The sequence below is a fragment of the Colossoma macropomum genome, unplaced genomic scaffold (genome assembly GCF_904425465.1).
Source record: "Colossoma macropomum unplaced genomic scaffold, Colossoma_macropomum, whole genome shotgun sequence".
Lineage (NCBI taxonomy): Eukaryota > Metazoa > Chordata > Actinopteri > Characiformes > Serrasalmidae > Colossoma > Colossoma macropomum.
In genome coordinates this window covers 33,377,729-33,399,768 of record NW_023494801.1, presented here as the reverse complement: position 1 = coordinate 33,399,768, position 22,040 = coordinate 33,377,729, and the positions used below count along the sequence as shown (strand labels likewise).

Here is a 22,040-nt window from a genome sequence, read left to right as displayed (position 1 = left end):
CCAGCAGTGACACTGAGGTGTTTAAAAACTCCAGCAGCACTGCTGTGTCTGATCCACTCAGACCAGCACAACACACACTAACACACCACCACATCAGTGTTACTGCAGTGCTGAGAATGATCCACCACCCACATAGTACCTGCTCTGTGAGGGTCCATGGGGGTCCTGACCACTGAAGAACAGGGTAAAAGGGGGCTAACAAAGTATGCAGAGAAACAGATGGACTACAGTCTGTAACTGTAGAACTACAAAGTGCACCTATATAGTAAGTGGAGCTGATAAAATGGACAATGAGCGCAGAAACAAGGAGGTGGTCATAATGTTATATTATATATATAATTTCACTTGTGGTATACTTTTAAAGTATACGTTTATAAACTAAAAGTGGGCCAATTCAGTCCCAAGAAGTACTGAAATATACAATTATAAGTATACTACTAGTACATTGATATTAGTATACTTAGTACATAAAGTATACTTGAACTTTACTTAAGTTTGCTTAATAAAATACTTCTTTTTGTAAGGGTAATAGACGCAACCCTTATATACCAGTGCCACAGACGACTTTCCAGTTCAGATCAATTTCATAGAGTATAAAGTATTCAGGTGTGATCAGATAAGATCTGCTCTGCTCTGAGTGGGGCTGTACCTTTCTCCAGGTAGTCAGCAGGTGCAGAGGTGTCGTAGTCCACCGGCGGAGGCAGAGGAGGAACGTCATCGAAGCCGTCCATGCAGTCCATGGGCACAGGAGGCGGAGGGGCAGGAATCTCCAGGTCTGAAAACACGTCAACACACAGCTCTAAAGACCTGACCATCACTGTACATCGTAACAGACACCTGGAACAGACTGCAGATTAAAGGCCCAATATTCTAGATTTTTCCTGTATTTTTTTCTCTAAGAAGTTCATTTGTAGGGTCTGTGTGGTTTTAAGTACCAGACTGAGCTGAATTCTACTTTGTATGAGACCATTTTCTAATCTCTCTCTCTCCCTTTATATCTTAGAATATATAATTAGAACTATAATTTAAAACGTAGAATAATTCGAATTATATAATGACTCAATCTTGATGTACTTATACGATGACAAAGATGTTCACATTCGTATGTGAGAATTAGTTGTCTTTGCTACTGCGCATTCAAATTTTCTATATGTAAATGAGCTCTGTTCTGATTGGCTGCTCTGTACAGTGGCTCAGTTCAAAACCAGTACAGGCTGAAATGTGGAACAATCTGTTAGGCTGGGACTGAACTCCTCAATAGTGTGGGCAAAACGAACTTTAAACCACTTTCAGATGCGTAGATCTTTTGGTGATGCATTTGCTTCCCGACAGCCAGGAAAAGCACAACGTTCAATCTCTTAATCTTCCACTCCCATAATTCTTTTAAAGACTAGCTGCGCTCCAAAGCCTGGGCTGCAGCCGAGGCAGGGCGGGGCCTCGGTAGGACTGTCCCATGAAGACTCCTGCTTAGTAGCCGATTGGTCACACAACTGGAACAGTCCTAACGAGGCTGCGTGGTGACGTCACCAGAAACTTGCTATGGTAGCTAATACGCCAACAAGCTTATGTAGTACGATAAACCACACAATATACAAATACTTCTGATTAAAATACGATATATGGGCGTATTCTTTTATCAATCATTTTACACTCTATAAGGTAACGAAGACGAATTCAAGGGCGTGAGCAACTTACAAAACGAGCTCTGCTCCAACGGCTTCGTTTTGACACTGTTTTTTTTTCCTCGGCATCGTATGTGCGCAAAGGACTGTGGGTAACCAAAGGCCGGGAAGGATACATCAGTTGCATTCTCGAAATCACATGGATTTCTAGGCTGCGTATGAAGGGTCCTTCGCTTTGGACCAGCCTTCTAAGACGTAGCGGCCGATAAACGCAACCTACCTCGGCTGCAGCCGAGGCTTTGGAACGCAGCTACTGTCCGCAGGAGCAACACTACGCATCACTTCAACAGGAATGGATGAGTCTAAACCGCTGAGGGCTGAATGAGCAGTCAGCTGTGACATCACAAACCTGATGTTTTTAAATGGGGCTGTTTTTGCAGCCTAGTTTTAACATATAGACTGGGCAGTAGTTCACATACTACATTTAAGTCTTTTATTGTAAGGAAAATCTGGAGTTCCAGGAAATGGGCCCTTTAAAATGATATTCCCAGTAACGCAGAAAATCGTCTGGAACATTTGAACGGATCAAAGCAAGTTACCCAAAACAGCTGGGACAGCATTTTTCATTTAATTCATGCCGAAGTCAGACAGGCTGATACAGAGCTCAGAGTGTAGGAGGAAGAGGAAGATGAAGAGCAGAGAGATGAAGCAGTGGGCCGGACTCACCCAGGTGCTGCAGGCGGGCAGGGATCCGGCACAGCGGACTCAGAGAGGCGGGCGGAGCCATGGGAGGAGGATATGGAGGGGGCGGGGGAATCATGACTGACAGGTGATTGTAGAGAAATGGACCAATCAGAGCATTTTTATCAGCTGAGGTGTTTTAAATGAGCCATTCAAAGTGCTGAAATGTATTATGTAACTGTGAATTCTGCAGTCAATATACTTCACTTACTACTTTAAAACAGGGGAAAATACACTGTATGTCCAAAGGTTTTCAGACACTTTCTGAAATGAACTCACTATGAATTAATAGTGAGTTCGTCCTCTTTGCGGCAGTAACAGCCTCTGCTCCTCTGGGAAGGCTTTACAGTAGATGTTGAACATTGCTGTGAGGATTTGATGGAGCATTAGTGAGGTCAGGTACTGATGTTGGATGGTCAGTTCTGGATCACGCCAGTTCATCTCAAAGGTATTGGATGGAGCCCCATCACTCCAGAAAACCCAGTTCCACTGCTCCACAGCCCAATGCTGGGGGGGGCTTTATATGCTTGGCATTGGACGTGGAGAACTTAGACTAATGTGTGGCTACTCCAGACGTTCTATTGGTCAATGCATTGTTTGTTTGAAGATAATACTGTAAGCGACTGAACGCCTGTGTCAGACTCTCTCAGAGGGTCTTGTCGCTACCTGATCTGCATCCCCTTCCTGTTCTACACTGTACATGTGTAGAGGACAATACTTGTACCAGCACCAGCCAGCATGACCCAAACCGTACTGCACATGTAAGCATATTACGGCAGTGAAAAACTGTACTTGAGCATTTCAAGAACACCTGTGTTCCCCACAGTAGTTATGTATGTGTTTTGCACTCTTCTCTGCTTGGCTGAAAGTCATTTGTCTCATATGTGCGTCTCTCACACTCGAGCTTTAACCTATGAGCTTCAGACGTGGCTGGAATTTAGTAAATATCACAGCCGTTCACACTATCAGGTTTAGCTGAGGAGCTGTGGTAACTCTTGGCTTGAAGTCGCAGAAGCTGCCGGCTGAGCAAGGTGCACCACAGGCGGTGCACATGGAAAGCCGGCCGTGTCCATGCTAGGCTAATGGCTAACAGCTAACCCCAAGAGACTGGCTTTTCCTTCCACTCTCTTCCCCCGCTTTAACTCATTACAATCTGAGGTCGCTCTTTTGATAATAATCCGGACTAACTGACCTCAGGCTGCAGCTCATTACATGAGAGGTGAGGGAGTTTGTTGCATTATATGCATTTAAGCGCATAACTGTATAACTTATTGATTTAACGGTTTATTGGTACCTTCTTATTATTATAATATTTATTATTTAATTATAACATATAGCAATTATAACAACTTCTCAATTCCTGATTCCTGTATTACTCGGATGCACTGTAAAAGAGGGTCTCCCTCAATGAATTCCGAGTTGACTGACCGATAACGGTAATGCATGCGGGACAGTGGTGCACACAGTGGACACTTTTGGACATATAGTGTAGACATAAGTAACACAGTAGGACCGTGTTGTTTAAAATAAATGGGACAATAGGCAATATCAAATTTATATATTCAATGAGCTGTATATTTATTACTTCTGTATTTCTAGAACAGAGGTCACTAATAGGCAGGCCGCGGTCCGAGTCCGGACCCAGGCGCTGTCCTATGCGGACTTGGGTCTATAACTAATAAACTAAGGAGAATTACTTAATTTCGACTGGGTGGTCCTATTTTAATCTGCGTAACATTTCTAGTCTTTAGCGGCCCTGGAAACTCACAGACCAATCGCTTGCGTTGTAAAAATCACACGTGGCGCTACTCAGCCAATCAGATCTGTGCATTACGATGAGCACTGAGACTCGAGTGAGTGACGCACACACAGGGGAGGGATGAGGCGAGAAACAGCAGTCAGAGAAGAAAGTGAGTCAGAGCGAAGTTATTTCACATGTCGTGCTCTAAAAAGAGAAAACTGACAATAAATATTGTTGAAATATGACTGAACTGTACTTTTTTTGATTTGACATTCAGTTGTTGGCTGCATAAGATGTTGATAGAACTACTACTTCAGTATATGGCACTGAATCATAGTGCAAGTTAGACAAAGTTTCCGGACCTTTGCTCTTTAAAGACCTCTGTTCTAGAATAAACAACTTTCTGTCTAAAAGCATGGAGGCCTATACTCCACCAATTATATCAAAATAATGAATAATGCAGACAAAACGTGGTTGCTATGACACTGAAACGGCATTAAAATGGACAAAAGCCACCTTTTTGGGAAGCATAAGTAGATTTACGTCAAGTATCATGAAAGTCTCATGAACGCTGCCCTTAAGTAAAGCGCTAGCCAGACTTTTCATAAACAACAGTGAGTCATACAGTGTCAGAAACCACAAAATCAGGGCCGACAGATTACTGAAGAATTCCACACAGCTTGACGCGAGTGTGACGATTTAGGCTACTTTTACACCAATCGCCTTTCGGGTAGTAACAGGAACTAACAGACACGCCTACGTCTCCCCATTCGCCTCACTGAGACTACAACAAAGCAGGTCACACAAAAGTTGAAAACATCTGAACATTTTGTGACCCCGCCTATCTGCCACAGTGCGCCCACTGAAAAAAAATGTGTTTGAAAGCTCAGTGGTGATAATTAGAGGAGTATAAGCGTCCATCGCTCTTTTTAGCCTCTTAGCCTCGTTAGCTCGAGTGCTAAAACAGAAGAAGCAAACTTCAAACACCAAGCATGTCATGGCTGACCGATGTAAAGAGGGGCTGGAGGGGTGCAAATGAGATTTTTTGGCCAAACCATCTCTTTAACTCTTGAGACCTGTTAGATTAGCTGAAGAGTAGCTGTTGTCTGAGTGAAGGGCGTAACGAACAGTGGCGGATGTGGTATCTGGGCCTTACGTGAGCGGGTGGAGGGCAGGTAGAGCGAGTGAGTGTAGAGGCAGCGCGTGGCGGGATCCCGGCGGAGCCTCAGAGAGAGAGAGCGTGTGCTGGGGGGCAGACGAGCTCTGGAGCGCCGAGAGCGACGAACTGAACAGCAGCACAGACAGAAATAAAGAACTTGCACATATGAACCAAGTGGGCTCCAGAAGTCTGAGACCGCATTGAAGATCTGGTATTTTTCTCACTTAAACTCGGAACAGGAAAATTTGAAAAGCGTTCATAAGATAAAGTTATTATAAAGTGATGATCATTAAAATGAAGAAGAAATTTTCAAAATTCTGCACTTTTCCTCAATCAACACTCATATTTAAGCATATTTATGAATTTGACTGTTTTTTGGTCTTATTCCTTCCAGTGAGGATCGTGCTCAGACGACTCTCAGCAGGATTTGATGTGCTTATCAGAGGCTCTTGGAAAAAAAATTGTATTAAATTAGAAAGAAATGCAAAAAAAGAAGCTTCTTCATCAGCGATCTCAGACTTTGACTCCACTGTACACTTCAGCTTGAACAGCCACACCAGACAAACACACTGCCATAAAAGGTCTGGGGACTCCGAGCTTTTACAAACTGTTCTTAACATTTATTTGGTGAACTGAACTTAACTGTTTTTTGTTTTTGGCAAAATGTGGCGGCACATTAGAACAGTAATTAGTAATCAGATAGCAGGTAGAACCAATCAGCGAATATATCTAGGCCTGTCCCAATTATTACATAACCACCCGACATAATCAGGCAAATATTTGAGATAATTCCAATTACTTAAGCATAATTATGCAATTATGTTTCCATATCACAACAATCTGAAAGTCAGAAATCAGACCTGTAATTATTTGAGACAATTACAATTACTTGAGTAACTGTAATTATCTTCCACAGTCATTCCGTATCACAACAATCAGAAAGTGAAATAGATGCGTTTTCATCAGCTCAGCTGAGTAAAACAAGTTATGGGTCTTGCAGAAACAACAAAAGTTCTAAATTCGCTCTTTCAGAGTTTCATGAAAAACATGTCCGCTTTGGTGGACTCTACATATGATCCTCTATACCTGCAGACTTGTGTTGCTGTGGACACAGAAGAGTATATAATGAGTATATAAAGTATATAAAGAGTATATAATGTAAGCTGCGTCGTTGCATCATCCCACCGAAGGTTTCTGTGGTCCTGAGCGCGGGTAGCTAACTGAGTTTGGCTTGTAAGCCTTTCGTGTTGAAGTGTATGTGTTTGGAAAAGCCACTAGAACTCTCTGTGCTCAGAACCGCTCAGCCCTACAGTGGGAAAGAGGCTTCAACAAGAGCGCTGAAGATTAATAACTCAAAGGATTAGCACAGAGCTGTTGTACGGTAACTAAACCTTTAAAGTGATTCCTTCTCTTTAATTAAAAAGGAACCCTAAAAATCACACGAAAGAAGACAAGGAGTCACCAAACATTTGATGGGCAGTGTACGCCAACTTGCACAGAGACATATCATTTTGCACACATACACAGACAGGTGAACTTCAGCGCACATATCGCTGCCGTCAGAACAGAACCTCATATCTCCGTCTTGGTCATTTGTCAGTCTGACATAATTTAATTAAAATAAAATGCCTTTTGCACTTTTTCACTGTGTGTAAATCACATGATGAGTGGACCAAAAGAAACAGCCGACAATCACTTAGAAAAAGTCTGGTTACTTGGACTTGAGTATGTTTTGGGCACGATGTGGAAAATTTTGTATAGTACATCTACAAATCCCTATGATCAATTAATCCATTACGAATCACCCTATGAAGATAATTACATGCCCTAATGGTGACCTGTGTGTCCACTCAGCACCCAGTGGTCATTTATGCATATGTATTCGGGTTTTTCTGGAAGCAAGTATCTCGAACCCTTTCAGGCACACATACAGAATTTCTTTCAAAATACCAGATTTGTTGATAAGAACCATTACAAACCATTAAACTAAACTAGATTTTTTAGGTTCAGGGTCAAAGGTCATTTCTGAGGTGGGTTCTCTGAGTACTGAGATCTCTAAGTCCACTGTGCACTAGGTGGTGCTGACTATGTCACTTACATTTTTCATGTAATACTCAGCTTGCTCTCGGATTTCATTGTTTTGTTTCAGTTTTTGTGACAAAGATAAAATCAGTTCTTTGTCTGGCTGATGCTCAGCCCAGCGTTGCACTCTGCGCACATCTATTTTGAGCAATGCAGACCCTTCTTAGTGCTGCACTCGGCATAGTGTCTCCATACGCTTTACACTGGGAGATGAGCGGCTTCAGATTTGTGGTTCCCCCTTGATATGTATGGGTTGTAGTGTGGGAACTGTGCTCTTCTGTCAGCTGACAGTCTTCAGTCTTTATTAGAATTAATCTTGCCCTTTACTAAACCTGTTACCACAGAGCAACGGACGTCCCTTAAGGTCATCTTGTCATTTGGAAACTGCTTGCTTTACAGAATGTGTGCATTTACAGCTGGGTCACTGCCCTGGTCACTTTCACTACCTCTGTCGTTTTTATTTCCCTGGATTCCATAACTGCCCTGATCTCCCTCATAATCCTTTCGACTGCTCTCACTCTCACTGCATGAAGAATCTGATGGAAAGGCCTTCCTACCTCCTCAGCACTCATTTAGGTTTTCCATGATGCACTATGATATACAATATCAATCAAATTAGCTCTGTGAAATATCTCTAGTTTTGAATAAACAAACAAATAAACACAATGTTCTACTATAGGCACAATGTCTTTCACCATTTCTCCATGTGATTATGTGTTTGTCCTAAATGCACTGTGGTCACTCATGTGACCATCTACTTCACTTATATTCACAGTGGTTACAAGGCAAAACCACCACGTTTTAGCCTTATAAAATGAATATATTAGTTATTTTAATTATTATTTTGTACATTTTCATTCTATGGCATGTTATCTACAATTAAAAACTACAATCATACATGCACAACCAACCTGGATCACCTGGTAAGCAGTTTTGGACAGGCTCCTCCAACAACCATGCAAACCCAGCTTTGCCGAAAAACTACAGTTCTTACATCACTTCCTGTGTGCTACTTTTTTAACTGTCCCAAGAACAACATTAAACATTTTCAGAAAATGTACAGGTTCCCTATTTAAACACTAATGCAAATTGAGAAATGAGAAAAAACAAAGCGGTTTCTCACAGTGACCACTGTGCCTCAATGGGTTATGAAACATACTTGAAATTAGTATCCCACTTTGTTTCTACTTAATGACGACTCCTCCTTAGATTTGTCTTCTCATAGATAGACTTGAGAACTGGGCTGGACTCTCAGGAACTGTCCTAAAATGGTTCCGTTCATACCTGCAAGGAAGGGACTACTTTGTGGAAATAGAAAATCATGTTTCTGAGAGAGTGCCATTGACCTGTGGTGTCCCCCAGGGTTCAATTCTTGGGCCACTCTTATTCAATTTATACATGCTGCCTCTTGGCCAAATCCTACAAGACTACGGGATATCTCACCACAGCTATGCAGAAGTGAGATAATTAGATCAGGAACTGGTCAGTTACTCCTGTCGAAGGTAAAGACTAAAAATGGAGAGGCCAGTTGACCGACAGGATTCTATTCTCATTTACTTTTTAAAAAAAAAACTCTGTATTTTCTTGTTTATAAAGCACTTTGAATGACAGCAGTGTATGAAATGTGCTATATAAATAAACTTGCCTTGCCTGTACTCTGTACTCTATTGTCTGGTCTCACCGCCGCCAAGAAAATAATATATATATATATATATATATATATATATATATATTTAAAAACTGATCAGAAAAAAATGAAGTACATTTTTTCCCTTCTACTGTAAAGTTATCATTTTGTAAATACGAGGTTTTGCTCCAACAGCAGCGATATGTTTGTCAAGAAAAGCACCAGCAGTGTAGACTCGTCCATCGTCCATACAGCACACAGAGCACAGCACCGCAAAGCTTCATACAGAGTCAAACAGCTGGAGCTTCCTCTCATTTACTCAGAGAGGTTTGCTTTCTGTACCTTCTCCGTTCTCCTCTCCAGGTAGAGGTGGAGGAGCAGGAAGGAGCAGGCCGTCACTGTCCGGAGGAGGCAGAAGATCACCAGGACATACTGGAGGAGGCAAACTGTTCTCCTCGGGGACTGAACAAGCAGGAAAAACAGTACAGCTTAAACATCCACCAGTCTGACCTAAATTTGAGTCTGGATGATAAAATAACAAATCAAAATCAAACCAGTTTTCATTCTGAAACCAGAGTAATGCAGTAAGGCACTTTTGATGCATCATCAGAAAAGGCTAGTGGTCACTTATATAAAATATCTTAAGTAAAGTCTGGCCTTAAGTTTCCCCTTAAGTGAGCTGTGAAAAATGTCTTCAGGGAATCATTAAAGTGGAAAAAAACTTACAAAAAAAATCTGCAAATGCACTGAAATCTGAACATTCAAACAGCTTCAAACTGTAACGCTGGAAGAGACAAAGAGAATTCATGCGATGAAACAAAGAATGAGACCAAGAAAACACTAGACATAAAAATATTTGAACTAAAAGAAAACTAAAGACTAAGGAACATGAAGGGAACCAAAACACAGCAAGGAAAAAAACAAAAACACCAAACGCAAGAAAAACAACCAGCGGTATATATACAGTGTAAACGAGAAGAAACAAGAAACACCTGGGGCTAATGAGGGGGCGGGGCTATAGACTAGAGACAGGTGGGACAGATAACCAGGAGACAGGACAGGGAAGGAGACAGGAACAAAAACAATGACAAAAGGACATGGCTAGACTCACGAGGGAAGGTAAACAAAGACAGACAAACAGAAATAGAGCAAGGATGTTACACTACTTCAGTACACTAGATGGCACTGTGCACATTTTCGTCTGTAGATGATGAGAGAGAAGTAGTCTAGCTGTTCACTCACAACATCAGAAAACCTAAAAAGGCTGCAATTTCGAGAATAACATCTTGGAAAAAGATTTAAAAAATAAATAAATAAAAAGGTCTGCAAAGTGGAAAAGGTTCAGTTATATTGATAAATAATATTATCAATATTATCAATATAGAAAAATATATTGTGAGATTTTTTTTTTTAATTTCACTTTTTTATTTTATTTTATTTTTATTATGATTGTTTATCTTGTGTTTGTGTTTTATTATTATAACTATTATTATGTTATACATTTTAAAACGTACGTTTGATCTCCTACATGCATGAAAAGTGGTCTATAAAAAAGCTCCTCTATGGCAACACAAATGTCTGCTCATATTAATGCACAATAACTGTTTATTTGCTGAATTTGACATATTGGGGGAAAAATGATAAAATGTTGCCTGTGCAAAATATTTTGTATGTTCAAAAAACATCATAGACATATAATGAATAGCACCATCACTGCCCACATGATTGACTGACCGTTTGATTCCCCATTAATGCACAAATGCTATCAGCACAGTAACGTTTCCATGGCTGCCTGCCACCACTGGTCACTGTTTGCACCAGTTCTGTAATAAGACTCTCACCTGTCTCCAGTGGAGGGGCTGGCGGAGGTGGGGGAATGTTGCTCACGTCGGGGGTCTCCACTGCTGGGGGCGGCGGTGGGGGTGGCAGGAGGTCGCTTGAGTCCATTGGAGGCGGCGGGGGCGGAGGGGCGCACGCCTCAGGCTCGCTCGGTGTCTCTCCCTCCAGTGGCGGGGGAGGAGGTGGGGGTCCCTCGTCCAGCAGACTGGTGATGATATCAGCCTCGGGGGACGTAGGCCAGTTGGGAACCACCGGGGGTGGTACGGCTTTACCGAAACTGGACCTGCTCGAAGACAAGAACAAGTCCTTAAAGTGACAGAGTTTCCCTTCTTACCCAGTGGAGGCAGCGGGGGGCGGAGGGCCGCCCGCCTCAGGCTCGCTCGGTGTCTCTCCCTCCAGTGGTGGGGGAGGAGGTGGGGGTCCCTCGTCCAGCAGACTGGTGATGATATATGTAGTCGATCGGCCAAGACATGTTCGCTTCTTTAGCAAGGAAGCTAATGTAGCTAACGAGTAATGGAAGCTTGTATGGCACCGGTTAGCAATAGTCAAAAGTACAGGCAGAATAAAGGCTTTAAGTTGGCTCTGGCTACTGTTTCAAGTATGCTGATGTACATTAGTCCATATTTATAGACAGCAGTGAGTCTTACTGTGTCAGAAACCACATAATCAAGTCAACAAGTCTAGTCAACAAAGCTATACACTCCACCGATTAGCATTAAGTTGGCTGCTTCTACTGTTTTTAGCCACGCTAACGTACTTTAGTCCATGTTTATGGATAACAGTGAGTCGTTCAGGGTCAGAAACCACATAATCAAGACTATTAGAGATACTGAACACCTCCACATGGTTTGAGGCGAGTGTGATGATTTAGCCTTTTCTGCAGGCCCTCTAGTGGCCATTCTGAAAGTGAAACAGAGATTAATATGGATATTTATAAATAATATACTGGAATAAAATGTTTACTTTCACCTTAACTCTGTTAGCAGATTAACTAGGACAGGGGTGTCCAGTCTTATCTGGACTGGGCCGGTGTGGCTGCAGGTTTTCACCCCAAACAAGCTGGATCTCACCTGATTCTACTTGTCTAAACATTTCATCAGGTGACCTCCTGTTTTGTGGGAGTGAAAACCCGCAGGCACACCGTCCCTCTGCGGATAAGAGTGGACACCCCTGAACTAGGACTAACTGTTAACTGCTGTCTGTCTGTGTGTGAAATGTTGTGAGTCTGCGGCTGTGTGCTGTCTCATGAGTCAGTGCCTCAGAAGGCAGTGTTATGATTACGGTGTCTGCAACTGAACTGCATTTATAACATGCTTTGAGACATGAGAGCTCACTGCTAGCTGTTAGCATCAGAGGTTATCATCTTTCACCCACAAAATGTCGTTTTAGAAGGCTAGCATGCAGACCTTTCATAGCCAAAAGGAAAAGCATTGTATTTGTACACGAGCTGGTCTCTCTCCTCCACTGTCTCACTGCTGGTGGTATTTTTTTTGGCTATTTTTCCATCTGCATCTGCGCCAACACAAAAGGTTATGGGTCATGCGGGGCAGCGAAGGATACATCTATACTGTCTTCAAAAAAACAGCCAAACTGAGGAAGCATTTTGTACAAACATTTGATCTGGTGCCTTCCTGCCTCAGAATACGGTATATAATACGTATCATGTTCTATTATATATTTCACTGTTAGAACAAAACCTCATATCTTCAGAATGATAACTTTACAGGAGAAGGAAAAAACATACCTGACTTTTAATGCAAGTGAATGGAACCAGACTTTTTTCCAAGTAATTTTGGCACATTTTTTTTAGGTCCATTCATCATGAAATTTACACACAATGTAAAGAATAACAGGCATTTTCAAACTGCATCAAAACTGATAAATGTCAAAAATGGAGATATGAGGTTTTGAACAGTTATTTATATGTATATATATATATATATATATATACACACACATATATATATATATATATATATACATATATATATATATATATATATGAAAATGCAGCATCTGTTACTTTTCAGACACAGTCTGTGTTGAGCTGCTAGCGAGCAATGGGAGATGAAATGGGAAAAGTTAGACCCCCTGCTGTGAAAAACACTTCACATCTCCCCACAAAGACGTCCGAGCCGAGATAAAATGGACAGCTGCAGCTTTCTTTATATTAATCTTGTACAACTGACATACTAAACAAGCACTTTTATAAATGTTGACCTGCTCAGTGACCAACAAAGACCAAAATCCGTCTTCCGTTTTTTTAAATCAGACACTTTTGCATCTAAACGGAGTCCATCAACGTTACCAAACAAACAAAAGGCACAGTATAGGAGCTGACAGATGGAAAATGCATTTTTTGGCTACTGTAAAAAGAGGTTAGGCCTTGTTAGTTCCAGTAGCCTTTAAGCTCCAGTGCAAAACTAAAGAAGCAAACATGTCTTGGCTGAATGATTACATTCAAGGTAATGAGGAAAACTGTGCAAATTCACCAAACTGTCACTTTAAAATAACACTCAGTAGAAGATTAAGTATCGAGCGAAGTGTGCTTACGTGGCAGATTTATCACTAAGGGAAGTCTGGGATGCTCCCCGGGACAAAGTGGGCGCCACTGGACACTGTATAGGCTCTGCAGGCCGACTGTTCCTACTGCAAAAACAGGCAAACACAAACAAACACAAATATAAACGCAGTGAGGCAACAGTACAGCAAAAAACATGCTTATGAGCCACACTCTTCTGTGATGATATCAGTTAATACCTATTTATATCTAAAACACTGTTCTGTTCTGCACTGTTCTATGCTTCTCTATTTACAAGCAGCTACAACAGAAACACTAAAGCTGTGACTAAAGGTTTCCTCAAGTCACTGTATGCGGAGCGTGCAGAGGAAGTGGTTTGAGCAAAACTGAATGAACTTCCTGATAAAGACACGTTCTTGCAGAACCGATGAGGGCGGTGAATGCTGAGGAGGTCGTTTCACGCTTTAGACAAGAGCGCACTTCTGCTTAAAGGACAATTCCACTGATTTTTCAAAGATTTCTGCAGAGTTAAACTGATGATACCTCACATTTTCTAAATCCAGTGACAGCAAAGAAAAACACGCAGGACACAAAAAAAACAACGTTCAGAACTGTTCACAGTGGCGGTGATAGGAACCAGACGTCCCCCTCTAAAAAGACGTCTCCCTCAAAGAGAAGTGGTTATGAATACACCGCCTGATATCTGAGACACTGTTTTACGATAGTTTTGAGGGGATTTTGGGCCTAAAACTTATTTTTTAAAGCTATTAAAGGTGGAGGGACACATAGAGGGCATTGTGAGGCAAAATAGTCCCCAAAGAAAACGTATTATTTTAGATTTTCTACTAATTTACTATCATCAACATTGCATATGAAACTCAGAAAACACGCTTGGGTTCACTGGTGGTTTTGGATAGTAAATAAAATGGCCATATTTGTGCTGTAGCCATGGCGACCCCTGGTTCCTATCACCACAAGCTGAATGTTTACATCTCAGTGACTGAACTTGGGGTGGGCAATATTACGATATACTACTGTCTTTGAGAAAAATGTACAAGGAGAGCCGTAATAGGTCCTGTTAACTGGATTTAATGTTGAATAGAAATTATTGTACTCATAATTGTTCATAAACTGAACTGACATAATGTGGCAGCATGTAGGCATGTAATAGACACGGCCATACACATGTAATACACTGAAAAAAGTGCTCTTGATCCAAGTTTACTTTTCACAGTAACTGTATTGTTGTATTTTATTCAAATGGAAATGATGAGCACCTTTGAATCAAGTCATTTCAGTGCAGCTCTTTGAGCAGCAAATAATAATCATAATAAACTTTAACTTAACATTAAATGAATGACATCATTAAAACCTTCTGTGGTGCAGTTTATAGGTTAATACAGTGCCTGACATACCCCAGAGTGCCGCTCTGCTTGCGCTTCATGGTGGCCGTTCTCTCCTGTGGCTTCTTGGAGTCCTGCGAAGAGCAGAAGGGGTTAAGAGCCGGTGATTAGTGCGTTGTAGTCTTCATTCATTCTAATGGTGGGCAATGTTGCTATGATCTCACAATATCACGATACATTTCATCACAATTAACATTTCTGAGCTGGTATCATCAATAAATTAAACTAAACAAATGATGTTTTGTTAAGATGCTTCTGAGTGGTGTATCTGTCTAAGGCCTCTATGACCTGGAAATGGCAGAAAAATTAGCCAAGGAGCTAAGGGTTCTAGACCAACCCCTGAAAAGCAACCCCATATCATCATCCCTCCTCCACCAAACTTTACAGCTGGCACAGTGCAGTCAGGCAGGTAACGTTCTCCTGGCATTCTCCAAACCCAGACTCGTCCATCAGACTGACAGATAGAGAAGTGTGATTCATCACTCCACAGAATCCGTTTCCACTGCTCCAGAGTCCAGTGGCGGCGCTTTACACCACTCCAGCCGACACTTGGCATTGTGCATTTTGATCTTAGGCTTGTGTGCAGCTGCTCAGCCATGGAAACCCATTTCGTGAAGCTCCTGACGTGCAGTTCTTTTGCTAATGTTGATCCAGAGGCTGTTTGGAGCTCTTTAGTGATTCAACAGAGAATAGACACTGTGCGCTTCAGCACTTGACAGACCGACTCTGTGAGCTTGCGTGGTCTACCGCTTCGTCACTGAGCTGTTTTTGCTCCTAGACGCTTCCATTTCACAGTAATAGCACTTACAGTTGTCTGGGGCAGATCTAGCAGGGCAGAAATCTGAGGCAGAGGTGGCATCCTATAACAGTGCCATGTTTAAAGTCAGAGCTCATCAGTACGACCCTCTACTGCCAGTGTCTGTCTGCAAGGCTGTGTGCTTAACTTGATCCACCTGTTAGCAATGTGGCAGAAACACCTGAACTCAATAATTAGGGGGGGCGTCCCAATACTTTTGTCCATATAATGTATATTAACAAAAACAGCTACTTTTACCAATCTATCTGTAATATCTGCATAATAACACCTTTAATATCTATATAGTATCTGTGTGTAATATCTGTATTTAATCAGCCAGTATCTCCAACCTGTATCTGTAATATGTTACTTGTGACATCTACAGTCCTGGTGTGTTGATTGTGTTCAAATATCCGGTTCACTGGTGGTTTTGGGTGGTAAATAAAGTGTCTATATCTGTGTTGTAGTCACGGCGACGCCTGGTTCCTATCACCACCACTGGAAAGACATCTTATAGTCTATAAGTTTCCCTACACTGAACCAATGTGAGTGACTCACATCTCTCAATGTTTGCATCTCAATGACTGAACTAGGGTGGGCAATGTTATAATATATTACTGTTTCACAATCAAATAAAACAACGGCAATACACTCAAATCTAATGGTTAATATGCTTTAAAATGATAAGTTTTAAACTGAATATTTAAAAAAAAAATCATGTGCCTTTGCTGGATTGTTAGCTCATAACAAACCACGACTGTGCTGCCACAAATACCACCAAAATTGTGGCTGTGCAACTCTGATGTGACGTTGTGATGATTGTGACGTGGTGTGTCGTTACCTGAACACTTTGAAGACAATACTGTGATAACAGGATAAGTAATTATTGTGATTTTATATGCGCACATGCCTAATGATAGCTCGAATAGTGATGCTGTACTTGTGCTGTATTGACCACTCCTATGACTCCTGTCCATTTCATACACCAGAATAAACCAGAGGAACCTCAGAATGCCTCTAAACTGCTAATATGAACTGCTTTTCATGCTGTTAGATGGAGAGAACTGTGTGTGAGGGTCAGGTTGCGCCTCTTTCAGTGGTCTTGTGTCTCTGTGTATTTGCAGGACTGCATTCTTCCAGACGCCTGTAGTTTGGTGCCCGTTCGCTGTGGACGCAGTCAGGGCTGTGTGAAGGCATCAGTGAGCCAAATTAGTCTCCACAGCACCGAGTGATGCCTCTCACTGTTTTCCCACGGTGCTATGTGGCTGCCTGCCAGCCAGTCCGCTGCGTGTGTGTGTGTGTGTGTATATTTGAGACAGAAGCAGAATAAGGAACAGAGCGGGTGAAAAAGCTCGCTCTGAATGCACAGCTGTTCCTGCGTGTGCATGTACTGCTAATTGCTGTTGGCTCGGCCGCTCTACATGCAGGATGTGGTGAAGTGCGTTAGTCCGGAGAAATCACACTAAAGCGACATGCTAACATGTGATTTTATACATTTAGCACCATCTGGGTTTAGCAAAAACTGTCGCGCCACTAAACAGCATGTCACAGGGTGTCAGAAACCACATCAGCGATCTATTTCAGACGGCGCGAAAAAGCTAGCGCGCCATAAGCTTCCATCACCTGTTAGCTACGTTAGCCTGGTAGCGTTAGTGTTAAACTACAAGACACTGTGGATTCAACTGCAATGCTACATTCATAGCAGTTACTAAATAATTCATTCTGGCTACAGAAGTAATTATTTAGCAATAATTCATAGCAGTTACTGAATAATCATAGTAGATACTGAATAATTCATAATGGTTACTAAATAATTAATCATAATTGCTGTAAAATTGGTAGTAGACACTGAATAATTCGTAGTAGTTATTGAATAATTCATAGTATTTATTGAAAAATGAATAGTGTTCATTGAATAATTGTTCCTGTTTACTGAATAATTGATCGTAATTGCTGTAAAACTGGTAGCAGTTATTGCATAATTCCTACTGGTTACTGAATAATTAATCATAATTGCTGTATAATTAGTAGCAAGTTACTGAACAATTCATACTGGTTAATGAATAATTAATCGTAATGGTTGTATAATTGGTAGTGGTTACTGAATAAATCATAGTGGTTACTGAAAAATTAATCGTTATTGCTATATAATTGGTTGTGGTCATTGAATAATCTGGTTACTGAATAGTTCATCATAACTCCTGTATAATTGGTAGCTGTTACTGAATAATTCATAATGGTAACTAAACAATTGATCGTAATTGCTGTATAATAGGTAGCAGTTACTGAATAATTCATACTGGTTACCAAGTAATTAATCATAACTGCTGTAGAATTGGTAGTGGTTACTGAATAATTCATACTGGTTACTGAGTAATTAATCATAATCGCTGTATAATGTTCAGTGTTTACTGAATAATTTATACTGATTATTAAATAATAAATCATAATTGCTGTAAAAGTGATAGTGATTGCTGATAAAATTCACACTGGTTACTGAATAATTCACAGTAGTTACTGCAGCTGGAACAGGCTGAGCAGTGAAGAGTGTGTAGTGTGTGAAGAGGCTTTCAGAAAGTAGCTGCCCGTGTCCTGTGTGAGGTTCAGAGCGAGGAGTGTTCTGTGTTTTTACCTTCATGCCGTGGCCGAGCGAGTCCAGTGCGGTGTATGAGATGGGTGTGCGGGTGTATTTGGGTTTGGGCTCTTTTCCCCCTGCTGGTGGGATGATTTTGTTGCTCCTCGTGTATCTCTTCGCCATGGTAAAAACGCCGATCTCTCTGCGGGCCACTTTCTCCCTGTGCATGTCCACCGTCTGCACACAGACAGATTCAAACACTCGATAAGCATCAGCACATGTAACTCGTACACTCCGAGGCACCCCTGAGCACTCCTGAGCACTCCTGGGCACTCCTGGGCACTCCTGAGCCCTGGGATGTTACTTAAAACAGCCTTAAAGAGGAATTCTATCTTTTTTTCAAACTTTTTTCAAACAACAAAATTCATTTGTTGAGATGTAAAATTGGAGTGGTTTGTTGTAAAGTGGTTCAATGGAGAGACTCAGCTTGTGGTGATAGGAACCAGGGGTCGCCATGACTACAATACAAATATAGACATTTTAATTACTATCCAGAACCACCAGTGAACCTACACGAGTCTTCTGAGTTTATATGGAATGTTGATGATGGGAAAATAGTGGAAAATCTGAAATAATAAGTTTTCTTTGGGGACTATTTTGGCTCACAGCACCCTGCATATAATGTATCCCTCCACCATGTCTCAGACAGCAGGCAGTGAATTCATAACCATTTCATGAAATACCTTTCTGTGAGGAGCTTTTAGAGGTGGACATCTGGTTCCTATCACCACCACTGTGAACAGTTCTGACTCAGTAAGTTTCTCTAGAACTTAAACCACTCCACTCGTGGTGATAGGAACCAGGGGTCGCCATGACTACAACACAAATATAGCTATTTTATTTACCATCCAAAACCACCAGTGAACCTACACGAGCTTTTATATGTAATGCTGATGGGGACTCTTTTGCTTTACTGTGTATTCATAACCGTTTTATCTAATAACTTTCTGTGAGGGAGCTTTAAGAGGCATTCAGTTTCTCTAGAATGGAGAATTTTACAACATATCACTCTGAATTATTTACTTACTTACTTTATTTACATGTTAACCATTTAATTAAGAAGGAAAATCAGAAAAAAGTTCTGAATGGTGCCTCGAAGCACCTCATCTTACATTTAGTTTAATTATTTTTCACTTTGAAACAAGCAGAGAAACTGTGGGGAAAGTGCAGATTTGTTTTTGTAAGTATAAGAGGAGATATTTTGAGTTGAATTTAACCAAAAGTTATAGTTGTGTGTACAGTCTTCCTTTTGTGGAAAGAAACTCAAAAGTGCAGACTGAAACCTGTCGATATATAACATAATTATTAATGATGTACAGCACTGTGCAAAAGTCTTAGGTAGCCAAGAGTGTGTGGGCAATAAGTGGGGTAACTTTAGAACAATGACAAATGAACAGAAATACAGTAAAATGTGAGAAGAACGTGTTGTTTTCAGTAAAGTTATGAATATGTACATTACATAAATACAGTTAGAAGAACACAGGTTTGGTTCATGACTTCTCGCTGCACCCCCGCCACCTCACTGATTGTTTATTTGAATTATTCTAATGTATTTTTTCGAACAAATACATTTGGACTGTCCAGATGAATAGCTTTAGATATAATTGTCAGTTTTACACAGAACTGCACTGATGCAAATACATGCAAACATTACAGATGTTGTCAATAAACACCATCCATCGCTGCATCCACAAATGCAAGTTAAGTCTGCACTATACACAGTGGAAATCATATATCAACAACATCCAGAAACGCCACCGACTTCTCTGGGCATCTGAAATGGACTGATGCTGAGTAGAAATGTGTACTATGTTCTGACAAGTCAACCTTTCAGATTGTTTATGGAAATAATGGACATTGTGTCCTCTGGACCAAAAAAGAAAAGGACCATCCTGATTGTTGCCAGCGTAAAGTTAAAAATCCAGCATCTGTCATAGTATGAATGGGTTTTAGTGGATAACCTGCACATCTGTGAAAGCCCCATTAAAGGGGAACACAATTCATACTGGTAACTAAATAATTGATCATAATTGCTGTACATAATTCAATCATTCAGATGTAAACAAAGTTAGTCGGAGCATTTTGATATATAATGCATAATTCTAAAGAAACCTAGAGTGAGTTTCTCAGAATGGTGGTGATAGGAGCCCGATGTCCGAAGCATTAAGTACTTTTAAAAGCTACATCATAGAAAGTTCTTACATGAAATGGTTACTGATTTGCTGTGTGATGCTTGAGACATTGTTTTACTGTGGTTTTGCTATAAAGATTTGGCCTAAAAACATGATTTTTAAATTCCATTCATGACGAAGAGGGTGCTGTGAGGCAATACAGTCCCCAAAAAAACGTATTTTTTGGATTTTCTGCTATTTTACCATTTTTTTTTAATTTATTTGTATACATATTATTTATGTATTACACACATAAACTCAGAAGACACGTGTAGGTTCACTGGTAATTTTGGATAGCTACATTTGTGCTGTGGGACATTGTGACCCCTGGTTCCTATCATCGCCACTGTAAACAAATCCAAGTCTGTAGGTTTCTCTACAACGAACCATTTCATAACAAATCACTCCGAATGACTCTTTACATCTCAACCACTGAACTTTGAAGCAATTTTGAAATATCAGTTGATTTCCCTTTTAACACTGAACATATTTTGCAGCAACATATGCTGCCTTTTAGATGCCGTCTTTTTCAGGGATGTTCATGCTTATTTGAACATGACAACACAAAGAAACATCCTGCACGTGTAACAACAGTATGTCTGTGTAAACAGAGTGTGGTAAGGGTGCTAAACTGACCTGCCCACAGTCCAGAAGTGTCTCCCACTGAAAACATGCCTTACTAACCTCAAAATACGACAGTGAAAGCTCTGTACAGCTGCACAGCTGCAGACTTGTATGACAGAAGAATAGCAAAAAACTTTTAAAAACTTTTAAAGACTTTCAAAACTGCGTGTCCACTTCCAAAAGTGTTAACAGGAAAGGAGGCGTAACACAGCAGAAAAATGCTCCCTTCCAAACTTTTTTGGAGGCAGCAAATTTAGAATCAGCATATACTTAGAAAAACCAATAATGTTCATAAGGTAAAACAGCAAATATCATGTTTTGTACTGTTTTCAACTGAATTCAGGTCAAACAGAATTTAGTAATCACTGCTTTCTGTGTTTATTAGCATTTCACACACTGCCCCAACTTTTATGGAACTGGGTTTGAACTTAATTAGCAGCATTTAATTATGGGTTATTCTCCATTTGCAGTGGGAAACTATGTCACAAAGGCTGCAGGGCTTAAAAAGATGCTTAAAATATTAGACACAGCTCCAAAAGTCAGTATGTACATTTATACAGTTGACCTGAGATTAAATAACACTTTTCTCTTATGATTCTCTGATTTTTCATAGTCGTTCTGCGTCTGTAAAAACCAACTTTCAACCATTTTTAATATAAAACAATATTATTAAGAGGTTTAACTTTGGAATTTGTATAAAACAGATTCATGTTTACTTTTTATATCATTAACGTTAAACTACATTTAAAAACATATGTATTTTATTCAAAAAATTTGTTTGTCACAGAGATTGTGGTCACTGGTGACTCTTATCAGGACTCTTATTTTACATTTTAACACAGTATTTTCAGCTCTATTAAACTGCTTCTTTGGGTCGAGGCTCATCAGAGAGGAAGCGTCTCAAGGCGTGAGAAGGCGAGTCACACTCGCTCACTATATTTCATTAATTTATTAATAATCTTGTTCATCAGGCAGCTCAGAACTTCTATGCGTCACTGGTGTTTTGTGCTTTAATGGCTGGGTAATTAAAATTTTGCCAAAATAATGACATATATCATTTTTATTACTGATTTAAAATA

The 22,040-nt window shown here is 40.6% G+C and overlaps 1 protein-coding gene across 1 annotated transcript in view; it reads right to left on the bottom strand.

The window, feature by feature from the left end:
- Positions 1 to 22,040, bottom strand: part of abi3a (ABI family, member 3a) — a 30,945-nt gene that overhangs the window by 2,343 nt on the left and 6,562 nt on the right. The window contains exons 3-8 of the mRNA XM_036590310.1: positions 18,164 to 18,343; positions 14,748 to 14,809; positions 13,365 to 13,460; positions 10,814 to 11,094; positions 9,315 to 9,434; positions 650 to 775 (exon numbers count right to left, since the gene is read on the bottom strand). Of these exons, the coding sequence (XP_036446203.1) occupies positions 650 to 775; positions 9,315 to 9,434; positions 10,814 to 11,094; positions 13,365 to 13,460; positions 14,748 to 14,809; positions 18,164 to 18,343 (865 nt within the window). The remainder of the gene's footprint in view (positions 1 to 649; positions 776 to 9,314; positions 9,435 to 10,813; positions 11,095 to 13,364; positions 13,461 to 14,747; positions 14,810 to 18,163; positions 18,344 to 22,040) is intronic.